The sequence below is a fragment of the Natrix helvetica genome, assembly GCF_964273705.1.
Source record: "Natrix helvetica genome assembly, chromosome: 2".
In the NCBI taxonomy this organism is placed as follows: domain Eukaryota; kingdom Metazoa; phylum Chordata; class Lepidosauria; order Squamata; family Natricidae; genus Natrix; species Natrix helvetica.
The window spans coordinates 214,943,637-214,970,119 of record NC_138552.1 but is presented as its reverse complement, the minus strand read 5'-3'; the positions used below and the strand labels follow the sequence as shown (position 1 = coordinate 214,970,119).

General features: G+C 40.3%; 1 protein-coding gene across 1 annotated transcript in view; it reads left to right on the top strand.

Moving 5' to 3' along the window:
• The first annotated feature begins 710 nt into the window (after positions 1-710).
• The window catches only part of LOC309387696 (uncharacterized protein), a 65,493-nt gene continuing 39,720 nt past the window's right edge, over positions 711-26,483 (top strand). The window contains exons 1-4 of the mRNA XM_081944419.1: positions 711-763; positions 3,964-4,088; positions 13,631-13,747; positions 16,859-17,014. Coding sequence (XP_081800545.1) covers positions 4,005-4,088; positions 13,631-13,747; positions 16,859-17,014 — 357 coding nt within the window. The 5' untranslated portion in view covers positions 711-763; positions 3,964-4,004. The remainder of the gene's footprint in view (positions 764-3,963; positions 4,089-13,630; positions 13,748-16,858; positions 17,015-26,483) is intronic.

The following is a 26,483-nucleotide window of genomic DNA, read 5'->3' as shown; positions in this document are numbered from 1 at the left end:
TTAAGGTGGTATTAAATCCCTAATATTAAACTATCTCTCTGTTGGAGCATGCAACTCCAATTTTGGGAATGTGCATGATTTAATCTTTTGTAATTTATGGGATTGGGATGTGAGCATTTAGAATTAACCAACAAGAAGTTGCAGAAAGCAAAATCTTTCTTCAATTCTATTTATGGTAACCGGGGTTATGAATTTCAGATATTGGTGAAATAAATGAAATAAATGCTCGGTTCGTGTACATCAGGGGTGTCCAAACTTGGCAACTTTAAGACTTGTGGACTTCAACTCCCAGAATTTCCCAGCCAGCAGGGGTTCAATTCTGGGAGTTGAAGTCCACAAGTCTTAAAGTTGCCAAGTTTGGACACCCCTGGTGTACATTGTCACATAAATATAAACATTCTAACATAATAAAATCAACATGAACCGGTGTGACGCCACGAGGACGTGGCGAAAAACTTTTTTTTTTAAACCCCCCTCAGGGTTCCTTTTCTAAGAACTCTTGTGCATTTGAACAGTCATTCCCGCCATTGTTTGCTTTCCCTGCACAATAATTCCAGGCAGTCTTTTCATAGGGGAAAAAAAACAGAGACGCAATCTCCCTGGCCCTTAAAGTCAGAGGAAGGGTCGCCATCGGCTGCGCAGGACCGCGGATGGGAAGGAGACAAGGGTGGCGCTCAAAGCTGACCCGCCCTTGCAACTGCCAAGACGGAAGGGAGGGCGCTTTCGCCTGTGCGCCGAGGGACGCCGTGCTCCGTTGCGAAGAGTAAGCCGCACCGCGTGGGGATCGGGAGCGAGGGTGGGGATCCGTCTTTAGAAGGACCCGGTGGAAGCGCACGGGCTTTACAAGCCAGAGGATCACGGGCGCGGTTGGCTTTTGTAGAGAGAAGGCGGGGAAGAAAAGCCAGAATCAACCCCGTTGAGGCAGGATTTGTTGTGGATGCTTTACTTGGAGCATTTGGGATCCCACAACAGGGCTAAACTAAAATATGCATTTCGCCCACTTATAGCCAGAGAGGTTGCAAAGCCAAGTGTTTTTGAAATCAACCGCTACTGTTTCTGCACAGGCGTGGGCATACTGAGTGATCCATGCCAAAGGTAACTAGCAAGGAAGCTCTTGGGCATGCTGATCCACATTGTTGTGACAAAGAGGACTTGGGGATGGTGATATGACAACAACTTGTCCTGCCTGGTGTCATATTATGCAGGGAGCAATAGAGAAAATCCCACAAGGTACACCTGAGCTCATCAATACTTTCAAGGGCTGGGTTGAGACAGCGAGATCAGAAGGATGTTGACTTTCAGAACGAAACTGGACTTTCTGCAAAGTGCTTTCTTCATTTTGGATGGCCCCTTCTAGGTTCTGGTAGCAGGTTTTGAGAACACCATTCTTCAAGGACCATGGAAGATAGCATCTGAGACTTCATAAGTTATAAGCCATTCTCTTCAGGTTAGACATTAGGGTTATATTAGATTTTTGAGGCACTAGGTATTTGGCATGGCCGACTGAATTGAGTTCCATCATTGGGCGGTGGCCTGAAAAACGCTCTCCTAGCCCCTCTGGGGATTGAGACATGAATATTGCTTTGGTCAATAGCAACCATTGCTTTGGTCAATAGTTTGTAAAGGTTCACAGAGCTTTGGCCTTGCAGATCTTGGAGCTCAGCAGAAATAATAATTTTATGTAAATGGAAAGATATGTATGCTGCTGATGTTAAGGGATAGATTCAAGATATGTGGTTTCCATTTTTGAACTCTCCTTATAATCTAAAAATGAATGAATGGAGAATTAGATTTCTATAAGGCTAAATTTAATACTAAATTGGAAGGTTGGATTAATCTTATATTAATTTTACACAGTTCTTTTTTCCCCATTAGTTTCTTGTTTTACTTTCACCTTATTTTGCTCACTGTTAATATATTCCATTCTTTTATTGTTTTTGTTTTCTTTCACCATTTTTAAAAAAAACTTCAGTGGTTCACTATGATCCAAGAGATCCCTTTGGAGTTTAGAAATACCTTAAGAAATCAAGGTAACATTCTATGAATGTTACATTGTTTTGTGCCTATTCATCATGGTCATTAATCTTCTTGAACTGTCTACTCTCTCATTTCAAACTTGACCTTTATTGAATTCTGTGGAATAGAAGCCTCATTGAAAACTCAAAACCTTGAAAGAATTCAAGGACATGTTGCTCTGCACTGTTATTAAATAAATTATGTGTTATGGTTTATGTCTTAGCGTGTTGTGCAATTGCAGATAGCGGTAACATATTCAATAAGCTATAGCTATCATGTCTTAGTAATGTGTCAGACATTATTTTAGTGCCTTTGCAAGCATGCACTGTGCTGAACCTGGACAGGGTTGCTGGTTCTACTTGCCTAGACGTCTTACCTTCCCTTTCCTCTGCTCGAGAGTAGAGTAGAACTTGAGTTGAGTGTCTTCCTATGGCATAATGGCATGCTTTTGTCCAGTATACCAAGGATTCAGAAGCTTCCTACTCTGCTCACTTGTGCTGCATCCATGTTTGGAGAAGCTACATCATAAGAGCCTTGCCCTGTGAACAGTGATGAAGACCTACATGTTGACTGGTAGTTCCACCTACTGAGCAGCACTGCAAAATGTCATACTCAACCAGAGCAGCTATGCCAAGCCATATTTACATTTTATTTTACATTTCTGTTTCCCTTACACTGAATATCTTTAAAATTTGGAAATAAGGATAAGGGTGGGCGAGTGAATATAAATAACTGAGCACCAAGGACTGGAAATACATTTCATTTCTTTTAATCATCAAAATCAAATGCCCTTTATCTACCCCCCTCTGAGATGTAGGCTGGGTTTACACATCACACTAAGTCATCTGCTTTGCCTTAACAATACCTTATTGCATAAACCATGATTGGAACACTTTGCTCATACCCAAGTAAATTGCATTTTGGCTTATTCCCGATTCCATTCCTGCCAAACAATTAAGTTGGATTTATTTTTGAAAGCTAGCTGTTTAATGAGAGCAATAACTACCGTAATTTATTTATACAGAACAGAAAATACTTGATCAGTGATCTTCTAAAAATGAATTCAATTGATTTTTCTATATTGTGTAAATGTTTTGTGTTGTGAATCAACACATAGTTTGAAAGTGCAGAATATAGGGCTGTTTGAGAAAAGGGGAGAAGGAGGTGACAAAATTGAGTGGTGAAACATAATTTAGAAACATCACAGCTTTAAGGTTTTCACCAAGTGTTTGTAATTGTGTGATGTTAAAGCCTAAACAAAAAAGCTGGTACAGAGACAGAGAACAAGTTCTTACAAACGAAGGTATAATTTGCTTTGCTCTATTTAACTTGTCATAGTGTGCTGCTACTATATTAATTCTGCACTGCAAAAGTTCACTAGAGGTTTTTGCATCTTTCTTGCTATCCAAAAGTCATCCAGTTCAGATTATTGGCTTCATTTAGGATTGTGCCTTAATGCAGTATATAATTCTAAGCAATTGTAGTTTGTTCATGGAACCTGGACAAACTATGGCCCAGTAAAATACTTGAACCAAACTAAATGGATTAAGTTCAGAAAAATAGACAATTGTCCATTATGCAATCATACTTCAGTTGGTCCTGGGTTTTTTAAAACTCTTCTTTGATGGAAGAATCCTACAGCAAATTCTATATCTTGAAATAAATTTAATATTTATCAAATGGAAAACATAATTACATAAATATCTAATGAATTATAATTATTCAATAAAATCTAGCAATAAAGCCTTCCTTTGTTTCATCTAAGGTGGTGCTTGTGCAGATCTCAGAGAGTTGAGTTGCTCAGGTAATACGTTGCTTAGGTGAACAATGTGTTGGTCAGGAACAAAGCGTTTACACAAATGCCTAATGTTGATTTAAGAGGTCAGCAGTGTTGTAATCTAACTTATGTAGTAATTTTGTGTTTTCCATGTTTACATTTTGTTGCAGGTTCTTTTCGTAACAGCTCTCAAGAGAAACGTCAATGTAATATGGCAGGCTCTTCTCAGCTTTATAAGAAAAGTACATTTCCTCCACTTTTGGACTCTTACTTACCTCTTAACTACCAGAATCAGGTAATGCAGTTTTTGCAGTGTGACTATTAAACAATTGTATTTCAATTTTTGCATTCTTTTTCCCTTTATAATAAAATTCCATAACATGTATAGCAATATTTTTTTCCATTGTGAATTTGCATGGTGAACTTCATTAAGTAATCTTCCTGTAAATGTTAAAGTGAATTGGCTGTCATCAATTCTCACTAGAATCAGTGGTCCTGATGGAAGGAGAAACACTGTGAAAAATAACAATCTAAATATTTTAGGAGAGAGCAGTGCTTGGTGGGCTTGGAAGCTAAGCTTCTAGTTCTTTCATCCATGTACAGCTTATTAGATACACAAGTAGACGTTGATTTATGACAATAATTGGGACTGGAACTTTTGTCGCTAAGTGATGTGGTTGTTCTGTGAGTTGTGCCTGATCTTACAACTTCTATTCTAATGTTGTCAAGCAATCACCATGGTCATTAAGCAAATCACGCAGCTGTTAACGAATTAGGTTTCTCCCATTGATTTGCTTGTTGGAAGAGCCCAGGAAGGTTGCAAATAGTGAAACAGGTGACTCCCCCGGATGATGCAACCATCGTAAATGCTTGCTAGCCACCAAGCATCCAAATTTTCATCAAATGACCCTTGGGATGCTGTGACAGTCAGAGGTGTGAGGAGTGGTTGCAAATAACCTTTTTCTGTGCTGTCGTAACTTGACATGGTGTTTAAACAAATGGTTATACATTGAGGACTACCTGTAGTCACCAAGAGTCAAATTGCTCTTAACTGAAATCCTTCTTCACTGGGTCAGAGTTCACATTATGGACTCAATAATTAAATTATTAAATTAAATTAATGTAATTTCAAAAAGAGGCTGGGCAGCCACTTGTCTAAGAGAACTGGATTCCTGTACAGAGCAGAAGGTGGGATTAGATAGCCTAAAAGTTCCTTTGTAATTTTATCTCTTAAGGTTAGTGTGATGTGCTGATGTTCACCATCAAGTACCCGATGTGGTTTTTCCACTACTACAATCTTCATGGTCAACATATATTCCCTCCTCTTCAGTTAGATGTCTTGAAGCAGCTTCACTTTCTAGTCAGTTTAGGGCATTCCAACAACTATAAATTCTGGGATTTTGTGTCTCCTGTTGTCTAGTTGTGGCTCGGCTTTAATTTAGGCAAAATTATAGGAAGCAAGATTTTGTAATTGCTAAATTCTGCAGAGTTTGCGGGCAATCTGTTTCCCCATTAACATAATATTCTTTTCTTGCCAACCCTCCTGGACCTTGGGAATTATTGCAGGTCCTTGAAGGGGAAAAGCAGCTTGATGATTTTACAAGTCCCCCTTCAGCAATCACACTAGTTTTAATAATTAATTAATGCATATGACCAGGTAAATACAAAGGAAACTTTAAGAAACAGCCAGGATTGATGAGGGCAATTTCTAACTCCTAAGAGAAGTTAGAATGTCTTGTACCCCTTTATAGCAGCCATATGGGCAAAGAGTGCTGAGGTAAAAATCATCAGAATTCTTCTGTCGTCGTGTCCGTCCGTCCCCCCCTTGTCCCCCGCCCCCATCTGCTTGGCTGCAAAGTGCAAGCCTGTGTTTTTTGTTTTCTTTTTAATCGCTTTGTGGATGATGTGGAAAAAGAAAGGCTAGGAATTTATTTTCTTCCTCTTTTGTGTGGGTAATGGGAAAGGGTATTTTGCTAGAGTAGGATCATCTCCCTCTCCCATCCCCATACACATTATCTTCACACCCCTACTCATGGGGCCTGGCTGTTGGTATTGTTTAGAAAACTCATGTCCCTCTCATGCCTTCCCGCCACCACAGCAACATGCACCCATGGTTACAGCCACTGGGATAAGTGCCTGGTTGTGAAATTATCAGCATGCTATCTTTGGACGCTCACACTAGCAATTAGTATTTAAATGCAACAGCGGTACGCAGTTTTGTAGTTACAGTGGCCTCTTTACAGCTGGTGTTCATACTTGGGTGTTTTTTGTTTGTTTGTTTTGCAAATAGCCAGAGAAATGTATACCATGTTTTGAAAATGCAGGGAGAAGTAGCAATTTACTTAATTTCAGGCTGGAAAATGAAAACTTGCCAGCTTCAGAGGTGGTATTCAGCAGGTTCTGACCAGTTCTGGAGAACCGGTAGCGGAAATTTTGAGTAGTTTGGAGAACCGGTAAATACCACCTCTGACTGGCCCCACCCTCCATCTATGCTCTGCTTCCCGAGTCCCAGCTGATCAGAAGAAAATGGGGATTTTGCAGTAACCTTCCCCTGGAGTGGGGAGGGAATGGAGATTTTACAGTATCCTTCCCCTGCCACGCCCATCAAGCCACACCCACCTAGCCATACCAGCCCACCAAGCCACACTCACAGAACCAGTAGTAATTTTTTTTTGAATCCCTTCAGTGGTCAGCTTGTTCTAAAAATCTTGCTTAGGGATGGGCAGAGCCCAAATCTAATTTCCTTTTCTTGAGAGAACTCTTCCTACTGCTTTAGACACATATCTTTGTATCTAAACCAGTGGTAGTCAACCTTTTTCTACCTACCGCCCACTAATGGATCTTTCTTGATGGAAAAATTTCCTTACCGCCCACCAGTTTCGTCCTTCGACTTCTCCTCCTCCTCCTTTCCCCATAACCCCACTCCCTTCTAGCAGTGATGATGTTACCTAGTTTGGTAATGAAATGTCTGTAAGAAAACCACCAAGCTCAGAAAGCAGCAAGGATCCCACTACCCCCACCTCCTCTTTCTCCCTTTCATTCTCCTTTTTGTCTTTTCTGCTCCTTTCCCCCCCCCCCCCACCCCCAAGCTCAGAAAGCAGCAAGGATCCCACTATCCCCCACCTCCTCTTTCTCCATTTCATTCTCCTTTTTGTCTTTTCTGCTCCTTACCCCACCCCACCCCACCCCCTTCTAGCACTTCACCAGCTCAGGTGCGACTGGAGAAGTTTCTCTTCTCAGAAATGTCTTCAGTGGAGCGGTGGCAGCCTGGCAGGCTGAGCCTGCGTCCCTTTCAGGAGCTTCACTGAGGAAACTTCTCCGGTCGCGCCTGAGCTGGTGAAGCACAGGCAAACGCCGTCCCATCGCCAGGGAAACAGTGAGTGAGGTGAATCGCATGGTTGCTCAGATCACATGGGCGCAGCCCGACGGGAGAAGTTTCTCTTCTCAGAAATGTCTTCTCGGGCTGCGCCCGTGTAATGTGAGCAACCACGTGATTCACCTCACTCACTGTTTCCCTGGCGATGGGATGGCGCTTGCCTGCGCTCCACCAGCTCAGGCGCGACCGGAGAAGTTTCCTTCCCTTCCTCTTCCCACGTGTTTGCTTGTGCACGCGCTTGCGCTCGCCTGCCCACTCGCACAAAGGGAGGTTTTAACCTCCGAAATCCCTAACGCACACATTCTCGCGTGCGTTAGTTCAAAAGGAGGTTTTAACCTCCAAAATCCCCACCGCCCACCTGGAATCCCAAAACGCCCACTAGTGGGCGGTAGGGACCAGGTTGACAACCCATCTACACGATCAAGAAGCTTGTTCTGTTTCTTACTGAATTTTATGCAATGCTAGCTGGATATCCGTGCTTCGCTACGAAACTATGTGATCAGGCTTGATAAATTGACAGGTAAAGCCCGCAATCTTGATGAGTTACGTGCTGGCCACGTCCATGCCCAGTCTAGCAAGGGGGGGTTCCAGCAATCGCTACTGTTGGTTTGCTTGTGGGCACGCTTGCGCTTGATGCGTGCTGCATGTGCATGCGCAGTGCAATAAAAATTGCTCTGTGCATGCTCAGAAGCAAAAATCAAGATGGTGGCACCTATAGCGCCGCCCAGAGAACCAGGTGTGGCAGGCCTGGGTCGCTGCCGGTTCCAGCGAACCACACCACCAAACCACTTTGGGGTCGCCCAACCAGTCCGAACCGGTAGGAACCCACAACTGGAATGGGGGAGTAGAATATTTAACTCCTTAGCATCGGCACGTGTTAATATAATACCGTATAAGGAATACTGATGATCTGATGGTCATTTCAAAAAATCCTTTCTTAGTGAGCACCTAGAAGCCAAGAAACATACATGCCAAATTTCAAGTCTGTAGGCTTTATTGTTCTGGAGATTTCGTGATGAGGGAGTGGTATTTGGATTTTATATATATAGATGAAGAAATAGTTGAAGGCATGTTAGCCCTGCAAAGTAGCTCAGACCAGAAGTTCAACCAGGTGTCTAAGCTCTTTCTTGATTATAAGGTTATATTAACAGACTCTTGCAGGACTGAAAGTATTTCTCCCCTCCTTTTCCTTTTATTTTCCAGAAAACTAGTGAGGGTGCTTCCCATGCTCCTGTTCCTTCTGTGGGCTGAGCTATATCTTTTAAATGCCAGCTGTCCAATCTATGGTTCTGCGCCCTGTCTGCTGAGCTTCCCACCTACCATTACAGGTGGCTTTATTAGTAATATAATTACATTGGGACCTCATTAAAATTCTGTGGTTTAACTGGGTCAGCTGCCTTGTAAAAGGCTCAGTTGGAAGCACCTCTGAAGTAGGATGGATTAAGTAAGCACTGAAGCATGACGCATTAAGTACGGTATGAACTAAAATTAAATAAGCAAAGTAAACATTATTTTAAGTATTACGAGTAACCTGGGAAATCATAGGATGGGGAAAGGGAACTTCTGTGCAGTATAAAATTCATGTGTGTAGAGAAATTTGGTGATTTAACAAAATGTTTGTATCTATACTCCAGACCAGGTGTGTTGAACCCGTGGCCAGCGGGCTGCATGCGGCCCTGGTCAACTATTAATGTGGCCCTACAAAACCATAAACGTTTAACATTATTATGTGATTTATATACATTAAATACATTATATATTTTATATGCTGCCCAAGACAATTCCCTTCACTCAGTGTAGTACAAGCAAGCCAAAAGACTGGGCACCCATGCTCTAGGCCAGGGGTCCCCAACCTGTGGGCTGCAATACCATGAGAGTAGAAGCTAATGCTATCAATCAATCTTGAATGATATTAATATTATATTTCCTGGCTTCTCAGAACAATTAAAGTAATCTTTGGAAAGTTTGAATCTGCATGGAGACAGGAAAGTGATCCTTGGTGAGCACTTTGAAGTAATTAATGAATGTCTTTCAGTGGCAGATCATTTTGGAAGGAAAAAAGGATTTGCTAGAAGTACACATTGTATGAAAATTAAAATACCAAGATGTCAGCATATGTCATATATAATATTCCCATAGTAACAAGGTGATAAATATAGCCATTCGTTGCAAAGTGTGGAGGAAGGATGGATTCAGAGCCTGCTTATGAATAATAAAGATATAGCAGATGTATAAGTGTAGTAGCAATAACTATGATCTGGCATCCAACTCCATTACATTATTAGACATGAATTCTTCTATACCTCTTTGGTATATTACATATATTAATATAACAGCTTGCCATTCTACATAAAACCATGTTTGATCTCTGCAGTAGTACAATTTGTAAAGTTTTTGCAAAGAATTGCATTTTTAAAATATTATGTATCGATTATATTACTTGGCTCATGAATTATGAACATGGTGTGTGGAGATTTGGAGAATCTATGAGAGAACAACCTTTGTTTTATATTCTAGAAATATAAATGGTTAAGAGGGCAGTGATATATGTCTTATATTCTTTCACCCTACTCCTTTTTCTTCGACTTCATATTCACTCACAAAATCTCAATAGGTTTTGGACACGAGTTCAGATATGAGTACAAATTCTTTTCAGGTGTTTTCATAGAATGGGAGGAATTGAGAAAAGGAAAAAGCATGGCGGGAAACTTTACCAATATAGAGGTAAGGAATATACTACAGATATGCAAAATATTTGCAAGAGATTCTTCCCCAAATGCATTCACATATGCAAAGCAACTCTCCTTGAAGTTTAAAGCGGCCGTCTTATTTGAAAAGTTTGTGTGGCTGCTTTGAAACCTATCCCTGGTTGTTTGTGCAAATCTATGTATGCACAGTGTAGAGGACATAGGGAATGGCCTTTAAGGACAGAAGGAGAAAGAGCTGCTGTTGAGGCAACAGTCAGATAAATGGATTTGAGCCCTTGCCAATAAAATAACTTGAGGAAGTGTCAAGGTTCCAAGTAATAGACCCATAGCAAGCAAAACTCCGAGGCAGATGGATTCCTCAAAGAATAGCTTTATTGGATATATCATATTGGCACAGATCTGATGAAAACCGACTCTGAAGTTTCCTGTGGTTTTAACCTAATTAAATGTAAAAGTTTTTCAAAACAATCAGTCACATGGTCAAATCAGAGCTCTGTCTGATTGCCTGGTGACATCACTTCTCCTTCCTCTGACCAGGTGTGAGAATGTCCTTGGTTCCCAAGAGAAAGTATTTTATTTTGGCTACAAAGCCCCAACTGTCTCAGGTCCCCCCTCCCTACCCCTCAGCTCCAGTGCGGCAACCCTGATGCTCCAAGATGGCTTCAGTCAAGTCAGCTTCAGGGTTGACACTCAGACATGCCCCTCCCTATTTCACATTGAGATAAAGTGAGAGAGGGGGAAGCACTGTCAAGAGTTACTATAGCTATTCCCATAGAAGTAATCCTGATCTGTATAGCATTAATTTCTTAGTCTTGCATACCTTGTTGGGCTGACAGAAAATTGCAGGACTTCATTAGCAGTTGTAATGGAAATGTTTCTGTTTGCACACATGGGCTCCTTCTAAATAGTTCACACAGATTTAGTATATAATGTGTCAGGAGGTCCTTTATTGATATTATACTAATGTGGAACCTGAACAGTTTTCTTGCATTTCAGGGCTTAATCCTTTTGCTCTTTGAGGCATGAAATGTGAATTTCTCAAGGTCAGGTCTTTCTATCTTGATACACATCATGCTGAGCCCATTCACAACTATCAGAAAAGCTAAGAGCTGTTTTTTTGGTTCATCAAAAAATATTTAAATTAAGTATAAACCTGCAGTTCCAAAAGCAATGGTGTAATTCTGAAAGTATATTGTGTAGAATTTGGGCAAAAATGCAAAAGTTATATTACGCTACTCAGTAGAAAAATAGCTAAGAAGGAATGTGATATGTAAATCAGTTCCACACTTGGCAAGACATAGCCATTTCTCCTGTCCCTTATTGCAAAAAGTTCCACAAGTTTTCAGAAGAGAACGTTCTCCAAAGATCGTGCAGTACTGTATGATCAAATGTATTGTGGGTGGGTGGGTGGATGCAGGGGTCACTACTGCCAATTTGCTCATGGGTGCGCCATGTACGCACACGCTGTGCATGCATGCGCAGTCCAATAAAAATTGTTCTGTGTATGCGCAGAAGCAAAAAACAAGATGGCACCACCATAGGTGCCGCCCAGACAACTGGTTTGGGGGCATGGCAGGTCTTGGTCGCTGCTGGTTTGCCAGCGACCCAGGCCGCCAAACCACTACTGGTTTGGCCGAACCAGTCCAAACCGGTAGGAGCCCACCAGAAAATAAATAGCAGATTCTTAAGATTGTTTGGCAATATAGGTAGACCTTGCCTTCCGACTTAGCAACCCTTCAAATTTACAAGAGATCTCCCCAAAGCCACGTACAATCTGGTTTCAAAGTTTTGACAACAATCCCCCAATCAGGTAATTGCATTTGGGGCAACTGGCCTACATACGTGACCATTTGCAGTGCCCTGCAGACTCACAATTTATGACCGTGATTTATTTACTTCTGGTTTCCTGCAAAATTCACTTAACGACTGCCTCAACAAAGGTTGTGACCCACTTAATGACTGCCATGACTTATGAACATCATTCCGTGCTCCATTAAAGTTGTAGTTTGATCACGATCTGTGCAATTATCACAGACAATACAAGTAAACATCTAAAGACACACATTCAGTGAATAGGTTAAGATATTGCAGTTTTACTCCCCCTCTGGAAAAATCTTGCTCCTGGCAGTATACAGTTCTACAGCTAAATATTATTTAAGCTGCAGCAACACTATTTGTTGTTTTGATGCAGGGTCCTTGTTTTAAGAATATTCACCCATCTGGTTTGGATTTATAAGCCTGTTCCCTTACCTAATAAGGATTAGATACAGTGAATTATAGATTTTTTTTATAATTCCAGGGCATATTTGTTATAGCGAAATAAATGAATGTCTTAGTTGCCTAAAGGTTTCTATGCACGTACACACATCCCTATTGCTTTTGTTGTGTCTGGGGCTGCTTGGTATTTTGGTGGCTTTTTAAACTCTGAGGCTTTCCACAAGTAGATTTTTCTGGGGAATGCCAGGATTACGCATGTTTGCAGTGTGTCCTAGGTAGCAAAGAATTGCACACAATGTGCAGGAAGTTTTTGCCAGCTTGAGCAATGTTCTTTTTAAGCAGGTTGGTTCTCATCCAGCAGTATTTTATAAACACAGGAAAACTATTACATTTGGAAGAACGTAACACAATAATTTTTCTTGATAGCATTTTCTTTTTGCTTGCCTTAGGTACTTCTATTGTTTTCTGGCTATACGTATGGCATAATCTTTGCACATTCTGAGAAGATACTTACTTTTATGTGAAGTTTAATTTCTAGTTTGGCAAACTTTTTTGCTTGTCAGATTAAAAAAAGTTTCATTATTTAAAGAAATTGCTCCAGAATTAATGATTCCATGTAAAATGCATTTTATTTGAACTCAATGCCTTAAAATGGTACTGGTGTCATTAGAGTTATATACAAAATTCACCTGGCTCCTTGCTCAGTTATATTTCAGGTATTTCGTGTGTTTTGTTATTTTCCATTCAACAGATTTTGGGAGGAAAAAATGAAGTCCTTTGCAATCACTACTTCTTAGTATCACAAGCCAAGTTAAGCCACCAGCATTGCAACTTGTATGGGCGGTATTTAATTATGCCACTGGCCTTCCTAATTATTTTGAATACAGAATAATAGAGTTGGAAGGGATCTTGAAGGTCTTCTAGTCCAACTTCCTGGTCAAGCAGGATACTTTGTACCATTCCAGATAAGTGCTGTCCAGATTCTTCTTAAAAACTCCCAGCACTTACAGTGTCTGAAGGCAAGCCATACCACTGGTTAATTGTTCTCATGGTTAGGAAATTTCTCCTTAGTTCTAGCTTGTTTCTCTCCTTGATTAGTTTCCATCCATTTCTGGTGTTTTGGAGAATAGGTTGACCTCCTCTTCTTTGTGGCAGCCCCTCAAATATTGGAACACTGCTATCATGTCACCCCTAGTCCTTCTTTTCACTAGACTAGATATATCTAATTCCTGCAACCATTGATTCTTCATAAGTTTTAGTCTCCAGGTGCCTTTGTTGCTCTTCTGTGCACTCTTTCCAAAGTCTGAACATCTTTTTTGTAATGTAGTGATCAAAATTGCATGCAGTATTTTGGTGTGGTCTTACTAAGGTTTTATAAAGCGGCACTAATGCTTCTCCTGATCTTGACTCTATCCCTCTTTAGTGTGAACAAGTTAAGAAATGCAACTGGCAGCCACACATAGATTAAAAGGATCTTTAAAACAGCGATTAATCACACCCTACTGTTCTTACGGGATTTTATTTTGTTTGGCTCAGAACAGAGCAAATTGGCAAAAAACAGAAAAAAACAAAAAGGAGCAGATAAGAAACAAGAGCCACATTTTAAGTGAGGAAGAAAAGGATGAACTCATCAAGCAAGCTCTGCTGGAAAAGGTAATGTGCTTCGATAATGCAAATGAAGTTTTTTCTCCACTAAGTATATTTTGGCATTTTAAATAGATTGATAAATAAATTCATAAATAAATATTTCCTTGAGTGGCTGATTCTATAAATTACCGTGCTTTGTTATCTCAATCTTAGCTTCAATCAATTTTCAAACTTCGCTTGTTTGGCACATGTTTTAGAGTAGCTTTCTTATATATTGATTGGAGATGATGGAAATTGGGATCCAGCATATCTGGAGGGCATTGAGTTGTCAAAACATAGTGCTTCATATTTTAAAAGTACCTGCTGTGCATTGCTGAGAAAATGCTTTAATGCCCTATTCAAACTCATAAGACAAATCACCTAGCTGTTTCTTGGCAAAAAACCCAAAACATTTCCCTGGATGGCCTATAAGATCCATCACATGTAATTTTGTTCCAACATCTCCTCTTTTATGGGAGCTGCTTGCTGATAAACTGATATTACATGCCTTGGAAAATAGCAATAGCTATAGAACTTAGACTTATATACTGTTTCACAATGCTTTACAGCCCAGAGTCAGCATATTGCCCCCAACAATCTGTGTCCTCATTTTATCAACCTTGGAAGTATGGAAGGCTGAGTCAAACTTGAGCTGGTGAGAATTGAACTGCAAAACTGCTGGCAGTCGGCAGTCAGCCGAATTAGTCTGCAATATTGCATTCTAACCACTGCACCAGCACGGCTCCTATCTAAAATATCTAAAGAACTCTGAATGTAGTTTCAATAAAGGCTGTAACACATTAGCCATGTGTTTTATCTGTTCTTGGCCAACAACCGCTGTTCTACTTCAAGTGTAATTGATGTAATACAGGGTTGTCAAACTCGTGGCCTGCGGGCCAGATGTGTCATGCGCTGGCCACACCCATGCCTGGTTTAGCAAAGGGGGGGGAATTGCGATACGTCACGTGACGACGTCAGTTTGACACCCCTGATGTAATGGATGCAATGTGGATGGAAAAGGAGGATGGAATGCAGAAAGGGTATTTAAAGAAAAGAAAAATTAATCAAGACTCTGCTGTATATCGGTTTTTTTTTAATGCCTATAAGAACTGCAACATGGAACGGTGGGAACAGCTTCAGTTATTGAAAAGTTCAAATAAATATTGTCTACATCAGGGGTATCTAGCCTTGACAACTTTAAGGCCTACGAACTTCAATTCCCAGAATTCATAGCTGGCTGTGGAATTCTGGGATTGAGACCCACAAGTCTTAAAGTTGCCAAGGTTAGACACCCCTGGTTTACACATTTTGCTTATATACTTTATGTATAAGGACTAGAATTACAGATGGAACTAAAGAATCAAGATTTTAAATATTTTAATTGTGAAACATTGTACCAATACCACAGTTTTTTCTCCAATCGTCTTGTACTGGAATTATTTCATATCCCCAGAAAATAGTACTGATAGTATTATTAAAAAGAACGGGGGTTCATTTCAGAAATAAGGAGACAAATGTTGCTGGGGAAAGTATATGGATGTATTTATGAAGTCAGTTCAAAAGTATGTAAAAATGCAAGTAGAAAAATAGGGACCACCTTTGGTGAGAAGGTAACAGTGTTCTGTGCGCCTTCGGCATTTAGTCATATCGGTCACATGACCCCAGAGACATCTTCGGACAATGCTGGCTCTTGGGCTTTGAAACAGAGATGAGCACACAAACACCCTAAAGTCAGGAACGACTAGCACATATGTGTGAGGGGAACCTTTTACCTTTTATGAAGTCAGTGATAGTGAGATTTAATTCCAAGATTTTACATTTTCATACACTTTGAGTTGGGGATTGTTTTTTTTAAATTCTTTCTATTGAGTTGGTTCTCAATAGCACCATCTGTTGGTGAATTTTCATAATACTCAGTGTTTATTACTTCCAGTACAAAAAGAGAGTCTCTTCATTCTGCAACTGTTAAGCGTAATGCACATGAATTCACTGTGTAATACACATTCATTTACTAGCACAATGATATGCCTCAGTAATATGGAATTAGAAATCAGTGTATGCTATTATGTATTGAAAGTATGATATTAATTCTACTGAATTAATATCTTTTGAAAAGTGAATGTTGTCTTATAAACCTAATGTATATAGGTACTTGTAATAGCAAATTTTACAAGGAGATATTGGTATAATAATACTGTTTAAATATATGTGTTGTGATTTTGCAATCTTTTTAGCATGCAGCTTGAATATGAGTTCAAGTTAGCTGGGTTAAATTGAATTATTGTTGTAGGATAAAGTGATCATGATAGAGATTATATTGCTGTGAAATTTACACGTTCACATATTAGGGCTAGTCAAAGTGTAATTAAACGATGCAACACAAGGTGGCACTGCTGAATTGCACTGTGCAGCCAAGCACTCTCAAGTGTAAGAGAATAAGAATTAAGGTTGTCCATAGCTCTTGGAATGTCTATGGAGATTCTCAATCATCTACTCATGGTTTCCCAAAGGTAACGACTTCCTTGTGGGGGGGAGGTTCCTTTGAAAACAAACAACAACAAAAGCCACAAGAAAATCCAGTTGCCTTTTGGAAAATACAATTGAGATACTTCTTGGAATAAATTTGTGTAAACCTGCATCATTGTGGTTTTTAGGAGAGGCTGAAAAAGATGTCAGGGTGGTAAGGTTTGTGTTGACCTTTGATGAGTAAATCCTTTTCTTGTATACTCATGCTAAAGCATGAAAAGTGTTGAGTTGTTTTTAAGAAAGTGCTGTGATTATGGGAGGTTAAATCACTTTTTCCAAATCATTTTTCAAGTGTACAGAGACTTAGTAAGAATATATTTGCAACAAGTTACATTTTGCTGTAATGAAAATATGCTGTCTCTGGAATGATGTTCTTTTAAAAATGTTCTTATAAAAACGAAATGTTCTTAGAAAAAAAGGTTTATATTAAAAGAACAACTTTATAGAACCTGCTTTGGAATTTCAGAATTTGCTAAATTCTGAATTTGCTAAAGAAATTTTTAGGTAATCTTTTAAGAAAAGTTTATGGTATTGGTTTAAGTTGAACATTCATGGTATTTGCTTTTCCTGAAAGAATTTCCAATTATAATGCTTCCTATCCTTTTACTCAAGCATCATCTTGAAACCTACAAGAATCTTTACAAGATAAGAAACATTTTATATGAACGATACAAGACTTTATTGAATGAGAAAGTGCTAAAGCAACGAATTCAGATCAAGGCATTTGATCTGAAACAACAACAACAACTTAAGCGCAAAGAACAAAAGGTACACGTTCTGGGGGGGAGGGATGGCCAAATCAAGAAGGAAACTAGAAAATTCATATTTTAATTATGCATATTTTTAGAGCTTTCATTAAAATTTATATGGTCATTATTACAAATATTTTATGTGTGAGTACAATATCTACAATTTTACAAACTAAAATAATGTGTATGAGGCATACCCGGAAGAGTTTACTGAACAAGTTAGCTGATTGCCAACAGAAAATTAATTGTTGAGAAACACGTTGTTGTCAATTCCATGCATGGAAAAAACTGCTTTCAAAGATTTTCTGAAACTTCAAGTTATGTGCAAAGATGAGACAGAGTTGAATTCTAAGTGCATAAACAATAGGATTGTGCTAATAACAGGAATCAAACCTTTCTGGAGTTCAGAAATTCCATTGGCATATACAGTACATGTGTTTGGATATATGTTAAGTTGGCTTTTAGGATTACAGCAGTACAGAGAAAAAATACTTTATGACTTAGGTTATATTTCCGTATATATTAGATTGATATTATAGTCTTATGTATAAATTGCTGTGGTACCCTCTAATTCTGAGATATATTGCATTATCTGTGTTGATATTGTTACAATCTTCTGATGTCCTTGAATGCCCTAGAGGGATACAGACTTCTCTCCTAATTGTAGTCTAATTTATTTATTATCTAAGTTGTTCTTCACCAATTTTCCTGTGCAGTATAATATCTCACATCCAAATTAACATTGTAGTCTTGAAATAAATAACTATTTTAAGAGTCTTGAATGTGCTTAAAATACCTGTAAAGTATATCAGGTTTAGCAAACAATTGTTCCTTTAATTGCTGGTTTCAAACTAAAACCATTTTATCATTTTAATTGACATTTGCCTTGCTTTATTGAAAATACATTGAATTTTTAATGGGTAGTTTCAAACAGCTACTTTAAATAAATTCTATGGGAGAACAAGGCTATGATTGCCTAGGAACATCTTATAGCTCTAGTTTGATTCCTTCATGAACCTGCAATAATACATTGCTCTAATTCAGAATTTCTACAGATTTTTAGTTCTAATGGGTTTGCTATCTTTGCTTTTCCCACTGATTCCTTGGTGTTTTGGGAATCAAAATTTTATATAAAATCTTTGGAATGGTTTAGTATAACAATAAGCCGTAAACAATGAATAAGACTTACATTTAAAATGTATAAAGATCAAACATAAATACATATCACAGTTCATCTCAATTTAGGTTCCCAAAAATTTAATATCAGTCTGAAAAAGGTGGCATATGCATTTAGTGCATATGTTTTTTAAATGTCTGAATAATTATCATTTCCTCAACATAAAAATTAAATTATTTTGAAACTCAGGGAAAGAAAAAAAAGACACATATGAAAACTATTTTTAAAATATTTTTAATTTGAATATTCTAATTTTGTATAGCAAAAGATAAATCTAAATAATCACACAATTAAAGTTTAAGAGAATATCTTTTAAGCAGTGGTTGTGAATCTGCACTCAACAATGTGTATGTAGATCTGAAATAAATTTTATAGAACCTGAGTTTTACTTTTCTTTAAGAAAACAGTGATTTTTGCAGAATACAATTTTCTAGCAAAGGGATAAAACCGTTTGCTCTAGTTCTTTTTTTTTTTTACTTCCATCTACCCTATTTTGTAGGCATATTTAGTTTGGTGACACTACAAACTCTGTTTATCTCAGTTAATGTTTCCTTAATATTAGTTAGAAAAATTAATTGGAAATCACAGCTTGTGGTTTTAATGCACCAAATTCTCAAAATTTAAAGACCCCCCCCCCCCCCGAGAATTGGTCTGAAGTACTCTTTTGGAGTTCATCTGATGTTCAAGTAAGCCGTTGTGAATCACAGAAAGGTTGGGAAAATAAACTTTGGAGAAGCTCTGTTAGACAACAAATAAGTCCAAAGAAGGAAAATAAATAAATAAACAAACAAACAAATAAATACGTATAATAAACACATATAGACATGTTAGTATTCTGACATGGCTATATCCGATTGAAGTAAAAATTCGTGTTGGGTGAGGAATTAAACAGATATGAATCTTAAATAAATAATTCTACTTTTTCAGAAGTTTGCTTCTTTCAGATTTTTCATTCTGGTCCTGTAAGAAAGCAAGACTCCTTCTGTCTTAAGACTCAAAATATCAGACTGACCCTCAAACCAATGTTAAAGTAGAGATTGTTGTCTTATTAGCATGCTATTAATATGTGCATGAAATATAGTCTGTGTCTCAACCCAAATACACACATTGGGAAATCAAAGGGAAATCCTTCACACCTTTTGCTGGCTTCATCCTGAATTTTTTCCCCTCTCTGAACAACTTCCTTAAAAGAATTTCCTCTTCTAAAGGACAGTTCTCCATATTTAACAAACAAATCCATCAGTGAATTATCTTTACGACCATATGACTCATGAAGAAACTCCTTCAATTTTGTTTTTTTAATTAAAGTTAATGCCCAGAGAAAAATAACCGAAACATTTAACATTCCAAAGTTGTTTCAAAAAATAACTAAAGTACATTTTAAAAATAAAATTTCACCTTACGAAATAATGTTTTGTTCCAATAAAAGGATACACTTCAATTACTTGTTGTAGAAATCTAAATGAATATGCAAGAATCAGGCTGCCCAATATCAAAGGCCCACAATGTTTGAACTTCAAAGAAAATTTGTTTTGCCAATTTATGCCAATATGCTTGTGTTTTAAATTTTCTTTGTACTCTAATGGTTCACCTTTTCTTTCTGTTAATAGTCCCTATGTAAGCTAACGTGGGGATTCAGCCTACAGCTTTAATTAAATTGTGTTTTTAAGAAAGAAGTTTTTGCAAGTATTATGCAGCAAACTAACAATAAACACCGAACCCACAGTATAGAAATAAAAAAAAAACCGTACCATTGTGTTTGAGGCAACTGCTATTAGAAAAAAAGGAGAAAGAAGAGTTTTTAGTTATGAACTACAGGCAGTCCTTGACTTACGACCACAATTGAGCCCAAAATTTCTGTTGCTAGGCGAGACATTTGTTAAGTGAATTTTGCCCCATTTTACAATGTTTCTTGCCATAGTTGTTAAGTCAGGGGTGTCCAAACTTGGGAACTTTAAGACTTGTGGACTTCAACTCCCAGAATTCCCCAGCCAGCTGGCTGGGGAATTCTGGGAGTTGAAGTCCACAAGTCTTAAAGTTCCCAAGTTTGGACACCCCTGTGTTAAGTGAATCACTGCAGTTGTTAAGTTAATAACACAGTTCTAAAGTGAACCTGGTTTACCTATTGACTTGGCTTGTCAGAAGGTTGCAAAAAGTAATCACATGATCCCAGGACACTGTAACCATCATAAATATGAGTCAGTTCCCAAGCATCTGAATTTTGATCAGGTGATCATGGAGATGCTACAACAATCATAAGTGTGAAAAACGGTCATAAGTCACTTTTTTCAGCGCCATAGAACTTTGAACGGTCACTAAACGGACTGTTGTAAGTTGAGGGCTACTTGTATTATGCAATTGCTTGGTATGTAGTCTTCCTCAGTTTTATTGCAATACCCCCAGTATATATAAAGACCACTATATTAGGATGGATGGCAAAACTTGTAACCAAATCAGCTTCCTTATTAGTGTCAAAAGCTGTCCTTTTCACCTATATGTAGGATTGCTTCCCTGCCCTTCGAGACTTTTGACACTCCACTATTCCAAACATAGTGAAACTGAATGCATACCCTTCGGAAATAGATGGCGCACCTTAATTTTCAGAATGTGAATTTAGCTTCACATTTGGGGAAGCTATAAACCTATTTATGTAGAATTGTGGACAGCAGAAAACATTTTAGAGCCCATATACCACAGATAACATCAATCATTTGTGGCAAAGTTTAACTGATATGAATAGAATAGATTTGGCGCGAATAATTATTGAAATGCTTAAAATAAACCTACCACTTTTTTTTTACACTGTGCTAAAACATAGGGTGAGAGCAGTGGTGGGTTGCCAATTTTTTTACCACCGGTTTGGATGTGCTCCCGCACCTGCGCGCAATGCATCTGCACATGTGCAGAAGTGTCCAGGCGGATGGGCGGATCCTCCCACCGCCGCTACTACTGATCCGCCCAATCTGGGCCAAACCAGGAGCAACCCACCTCTGGGTGAGAGTCAGTTTGGTATATAGTGGTTAAGGCACCAGGCTAGAAAATGAGAGACTGTGAATTCTAGCCTCAACATATTTATTTATTTATTATTTATTATTAGCACTTATATACCGCCCCCTCTCCCGAAAGGGACTCGGGGCGGTGTACAGTCCGTATTAAAAAACACCAAATAAAATACATGTATGCATAGGAGGAGGATAAAATAGACCAAAACTGTACAGCTAATAAATAAACAATATAAAATTTAAAATATCATACAATTTATACACTATCCCTCTAAAAGCCAGTAAAAAGTATATGCCAGGGGGGGTAGACGTTGTAAATTATGCCAAACCAGCCATTCGGAACAGGTGTGTCTTCAGTTTCTGTCGGAAGGAGCGGAGGTCAGTAGTGGTTCTAATGTCGGGGGGGAGGTCATTCCAGAGGGTTGGGCCCATCACAGAGAAGGATCTACTCCTAGGTGTCGCCCGCTGGCATTGCCTAGCGGACGGCACCAGGAGAAGGCCCTCCCTGTGTGAGCGGATAGGTCGCAGGGACGTGTGTGGTAGGATGCGATCCTGCAGATAACTAGGTCCTCCGCCATGGAGCGCTTTAAAGATGGTGATCAATACCTTGAAACGCACCCGAAAGGCTACAGGTAGCCAGTGCAGCTCGCGCAGGAGAGGTGTTACGTGGGAGTAACGGGTACTTCCCATAATAACCCGCGCGGCTGCGTTCTGAACTAGCTGCAGTCTCCGGACGCGTCCCAAGGGAAGCCCCATGTAGAGGGCGTTGCAGTAGTCCAGGCGAGACGTCACCAGCGCATGAGTGACCGTGCGCAAGGCACTCCGGTCCAGTAGGGGGAGCAATTGGCGCACCAGGCGAACCTGGTGGAATGCCCCCCTTGCCACGGCTGCCACATGGTCCTCCATTGACAGCCGGGCATCAAGGAGGACACCCAAATTGCGCGCCCGCTCCACAGGGGACAACTGTTCGCCCCCTATGGCCAGCGATGGAGTCAGCTGGCTGAACCGTGGTGCCGGCAACCACAGCCACTCGGTCTTGGAGGGGTTGAGTTTGAGTCTGTTGTCCCCCATCCAGACCCCGACGGCCTCCAAACACCGGGACATCACTTCGACAGCCTCGTTGGGGTGGTTTGGGGTTGAAATATACAGCTGAGTATCATCAGCGTAGAGATGGTACTCAACCCCAAAACCACGGATGATCTCACCCAGCGGCTTCACATATGCGTTGAACAGGAGAGGCGAGAGGACCGACCCCTGTGGCACCCCACAAGTGAGTGGCCTCAGGGACGACCTCTGTCCCCCTGTCAACACACATTGCTTCCGGTCGGAGAGGTAGGAGCCGAACCACCGCAAAACGGTGCCTCCGACTCCCATCCCCTCCAACCGGCGCAATAGGATACCATGGTCGATGGTATCAAAAGCCGCCGAGAGGTCTAATAGGACCAGGATAGAGGAGCAACCCCTATCTCTGGCCCTCCAGAGATCATCGACCAACGCGACCAAGGCTGTCTCGGTGCTGTGCCCGGGTCGGAAGCCGGACTGGCGTGGGTCTAGATAATCGGATTCGTCTAGGTGTCGCGGGAGCTGCTGCGCCACCACATTCTCAACAACCTTCGCCACGAAGGGGAGGTTGGAGACTGGACGATAGTTAGCTAGCTCCATTGGGTCGAGCGAAGGCCTCTTGAGCAAGGGTCTCACCACCGCCTCTTTCAAGGCGGTTGGTAAGTATCCCTCACCCAGTGATGCGCTCACCAGGCCCAGGAGCCAGCCTCGTGTCACCTCCCAGGCTGCCAGTACCAGCCAGGAGGGGCACGGGTCCGTTAAACAAGTGGTGGGTCGCAGCCGTCCACGTAACCTGTCCAAATCCTCGGGGGCAACAGAGTCAAACTCCTCCCAGAGTGGTCTCTCAAGACTCGCTGTTGGCGGCTCGTCTGGTCCACTGACGGAGGTCCACCCGCTCCGGATCTGATCGATTTTGTCTTGCAGATATTCTCCAAACTCCTCTGCTCTTCCCTGCAAGGGCGCCTCCCGCGTCTCCTGCAACAGGAGAGAGCGGGTCACCCTAAACAGGGCGGCAGGGCGGTTATCCGCAGACGCAATGAGAGCGGCACAATGCCTACGTTTGGCCGCTTTCAATGCCACAAGGTAAGTCCGTAAAAAGGCTCTTACCTGTGTTCGGTCAGATTCGGAGCGTGAGGACCTCCACCTGCTCTCTAGACGTCTCCTATGGCGCTTCATCACCCTGAGCTCCTCGGTATACCAAGGGGCCCGGGTGGCTCGCTGCCGCAGGAGAGGTCGCAGAGGCGCAACCCGGTCTAAGGCCCCCGCCGTCGCCCTATTCCAGGCGTCGACTAGGTCCTCCGACCGAGCGCGGGTTAGGGCTACAGGTAACGGCCCAAGCTCCGCCTGGAACCTATCCGGTTCCATCAAGTGCTTGGGGCGGTACCAGCTTGAACATACTGGTTCCGCCTCCTCGCGGTGGAGGGTAGCGCCAGGGAAGTCGAGCTGGAGATATGAGTGATCTGACCATGACAGGGGCATAATCTCTAAATCCCCTATTCCCAGATCACTCGTCCACTGTTCAGATACAAAGATAAGGTCCAGTGTGTGGCCGCCTTCATGTGTGGGGCCCTGAATTAGTTGGGTCAGGCCCATGGCTGTCATGGAAGCCATGAACTCCCGAGCCACCTCAGACGCTGCTCCCGTCGACGGCAGGTTGAAATCCCCCATAACCAAGAGTCTGGGAATCTCAACCGCCGTCTCCGAGACCAGCTCGAGGAGCTCGGGCAGGGCCGCTGACGTATAGCGAGGAGCCAAGTATACAATCAGCAGACCCCACTGCCTCCCTGGGCCCCATTTCATACCCAGCGACTCACACCCGGGTATCTGAGGAACAGTGAACTCCCTCGGCTCTAGACATAGATAACATAGGTCCAAAGGCAGTGTGTGACTTTAAGCCAGTCACTTTCTCTCAGTCCTTGGATGGGAGCAATGGCAAACCACTTGTGAAAAACCTTGTCAAGAAAGCTGTAGAACCTTATCCAGACAGTCTCTGAGAATTGGACACGATTGAAAAAAAGAAAAAAGAAAAGTGTAGGATTATAAATCTCCTACTGGTCCATTACTGTCCCTGACGTTAACTTCAAAAGTGAAAGAAATTTAGCTCTAGATTGCAGCTCTGGAATATTAACCCAGCTGAGATTTGTGTGTCTATGTCAACATTGCCTTTGCAACAGAAATCAAATCATGTTTAAATTCGGAAGGTTTTTTTTTTTTTTAAAAAAATAGATAATTATGCTTCTGTTTCCATTTTTAACTTTGCTTGACTATTGCTTATTTTAATTCTTGTATAATGCCGGACTTTTAATTATTACGACCCTAGTTTAAATTGCCTACAATATGGAAGAGCAGGATAGAAGTATTGTTAATAATAACTGTGATAAGTATAGTTCTCCCCTGTGAGTTTATCACATAAAATTATCTGGGTCCACACATTACACAAAGACTTAATCCTGGTTCCTTTAAGTATGTTTTACTTAATAAACTCCAGGTGATTAAGTTTGTGCCTCTTAAGTCAAAACCAGGCAAATCGCATTACAGCACTGCATTCCCTCTTTCATGCTTTGTGGTATGTCAATTTCCGTGTCTTCAAAATTTAAGATTTTAAAGTAAGTTTTCATACAACCCCATAAATGTGTATGTCTGTTTGCAGGCATATATCTAAGAGACCCTTATATGGTACTAAGTTCAGATCTAGAGAAATTTTGGAGGATTGAAACTAAACTAAACTAATTCCCCTTAAAAGAACGATCAGTTTATGGGATTACTTTAAAATGATGAAGAATTGATGCCAGTTGCTCAACAGGAAAGCACTTGTGTTAGAAGCTGGAAAATGGGTTAAATATGCCACTAGGAAATACATAGGACTCTCATTCTTTGAGACTGGCATTCTGTTAGAAATCTTATTAAATCTGCTGTCGGAAGTTATGTAAACTAAGAAAGCAAAATACTTCATAGTAGTATCTATGCTGCTTTTTAAAAAAAATCTATTTGCCTTGGTGGAAGGAGAGGGTATTTGTCTTCACAATAAAGCTGATCCACGTTGACCTGAAATGATAAGGAAATGCAACTGCTCTTTATATTTGAATTTCAGTAATTTTATTGAAACTATAAAGGTTTAAAGGGTGAAGATAGCTAAAACAATCAAGCAGTAGTAAAGGGCTGTGATGTTCCCTATAAGGTTTACTTTATGCTTTATAATCTGCTGTATTCTTAACAGCGACCTGTCTCAAAAAGGAACTACCTTTAATAAGATAACAGGCATTTCCTTTTTAATGCCACTAAATCAATGGCTAAATTTAAAGGCCACTTTAGTTATTAAAAAAATAATAATTAGCATGATTTGTAGAATTTTCAATTAAAAAACAAGGAAGGTTATGAAATGATAAATAGAAAGGCTTGAAATAGCTAATTGCAGAATCTGTGACTTAAGAAGTTGTCTAGTTTTGATCATGTTAGCACTATTCTGATAAACGGAAGTTTCATATGAAATTAATATGACAGTTGTTCACAGAGGAGGAATTCACTTACAGCATGCGCCTGCGCTTGCTTCGCTCACACGCACCTCGTCTGTGCATGCGCACAGCCTTCTGATGAGGCATATTATGTCAGGGCAGGTGGGCAGAGCCCCCCGCAGCTGCTGCTACTGGTTTGCCCGAACCGAAGAGAACCAGCTAAATCCCACCTCTGGTTGTTTTTGTAACATATATATGAAATAAAATTTGTAAAACACAATATAAATATGAAGTGTATTGCTTTTATATGTATCATGCACACGAACATTTGCAGCCTTGGGTGTTTACTGGAACAGAATATGGGAGGACAGTATTGTTCCTTTATTGTGGTTAGAAAGGTACTGAAGCCATGTGAATAGTAGCTTGAAAAAGTGATAGATTGGAAATGAAATGTCAAAAAGATGTGGTTGGAGGTGAGTCTGATTTGTTCCCGCCTATCACTGTAACTGACAATGGACTGGCTGGACCAGATGTCAGTCTCAACCCAGTTGAGATTTAAAGCAATACATGGTTTCCTATTATATCCATGTATCTTGATGAATCTCAGATTCACATGGACCTCTCCTCAATTCTTCTGAAAGTTTCAAAATATTGGTTTTTAATTTGAATTAATCAGGTTTTTTTCCTGGTGACTGAAACTGGGGGTCTGCAATTTGTTTATCCTAAACTTAGACATATTTTTTTTTAAAGTGGAAGAAAGTAGGATTGAACATTTCAAATTAATCCACCCTGATA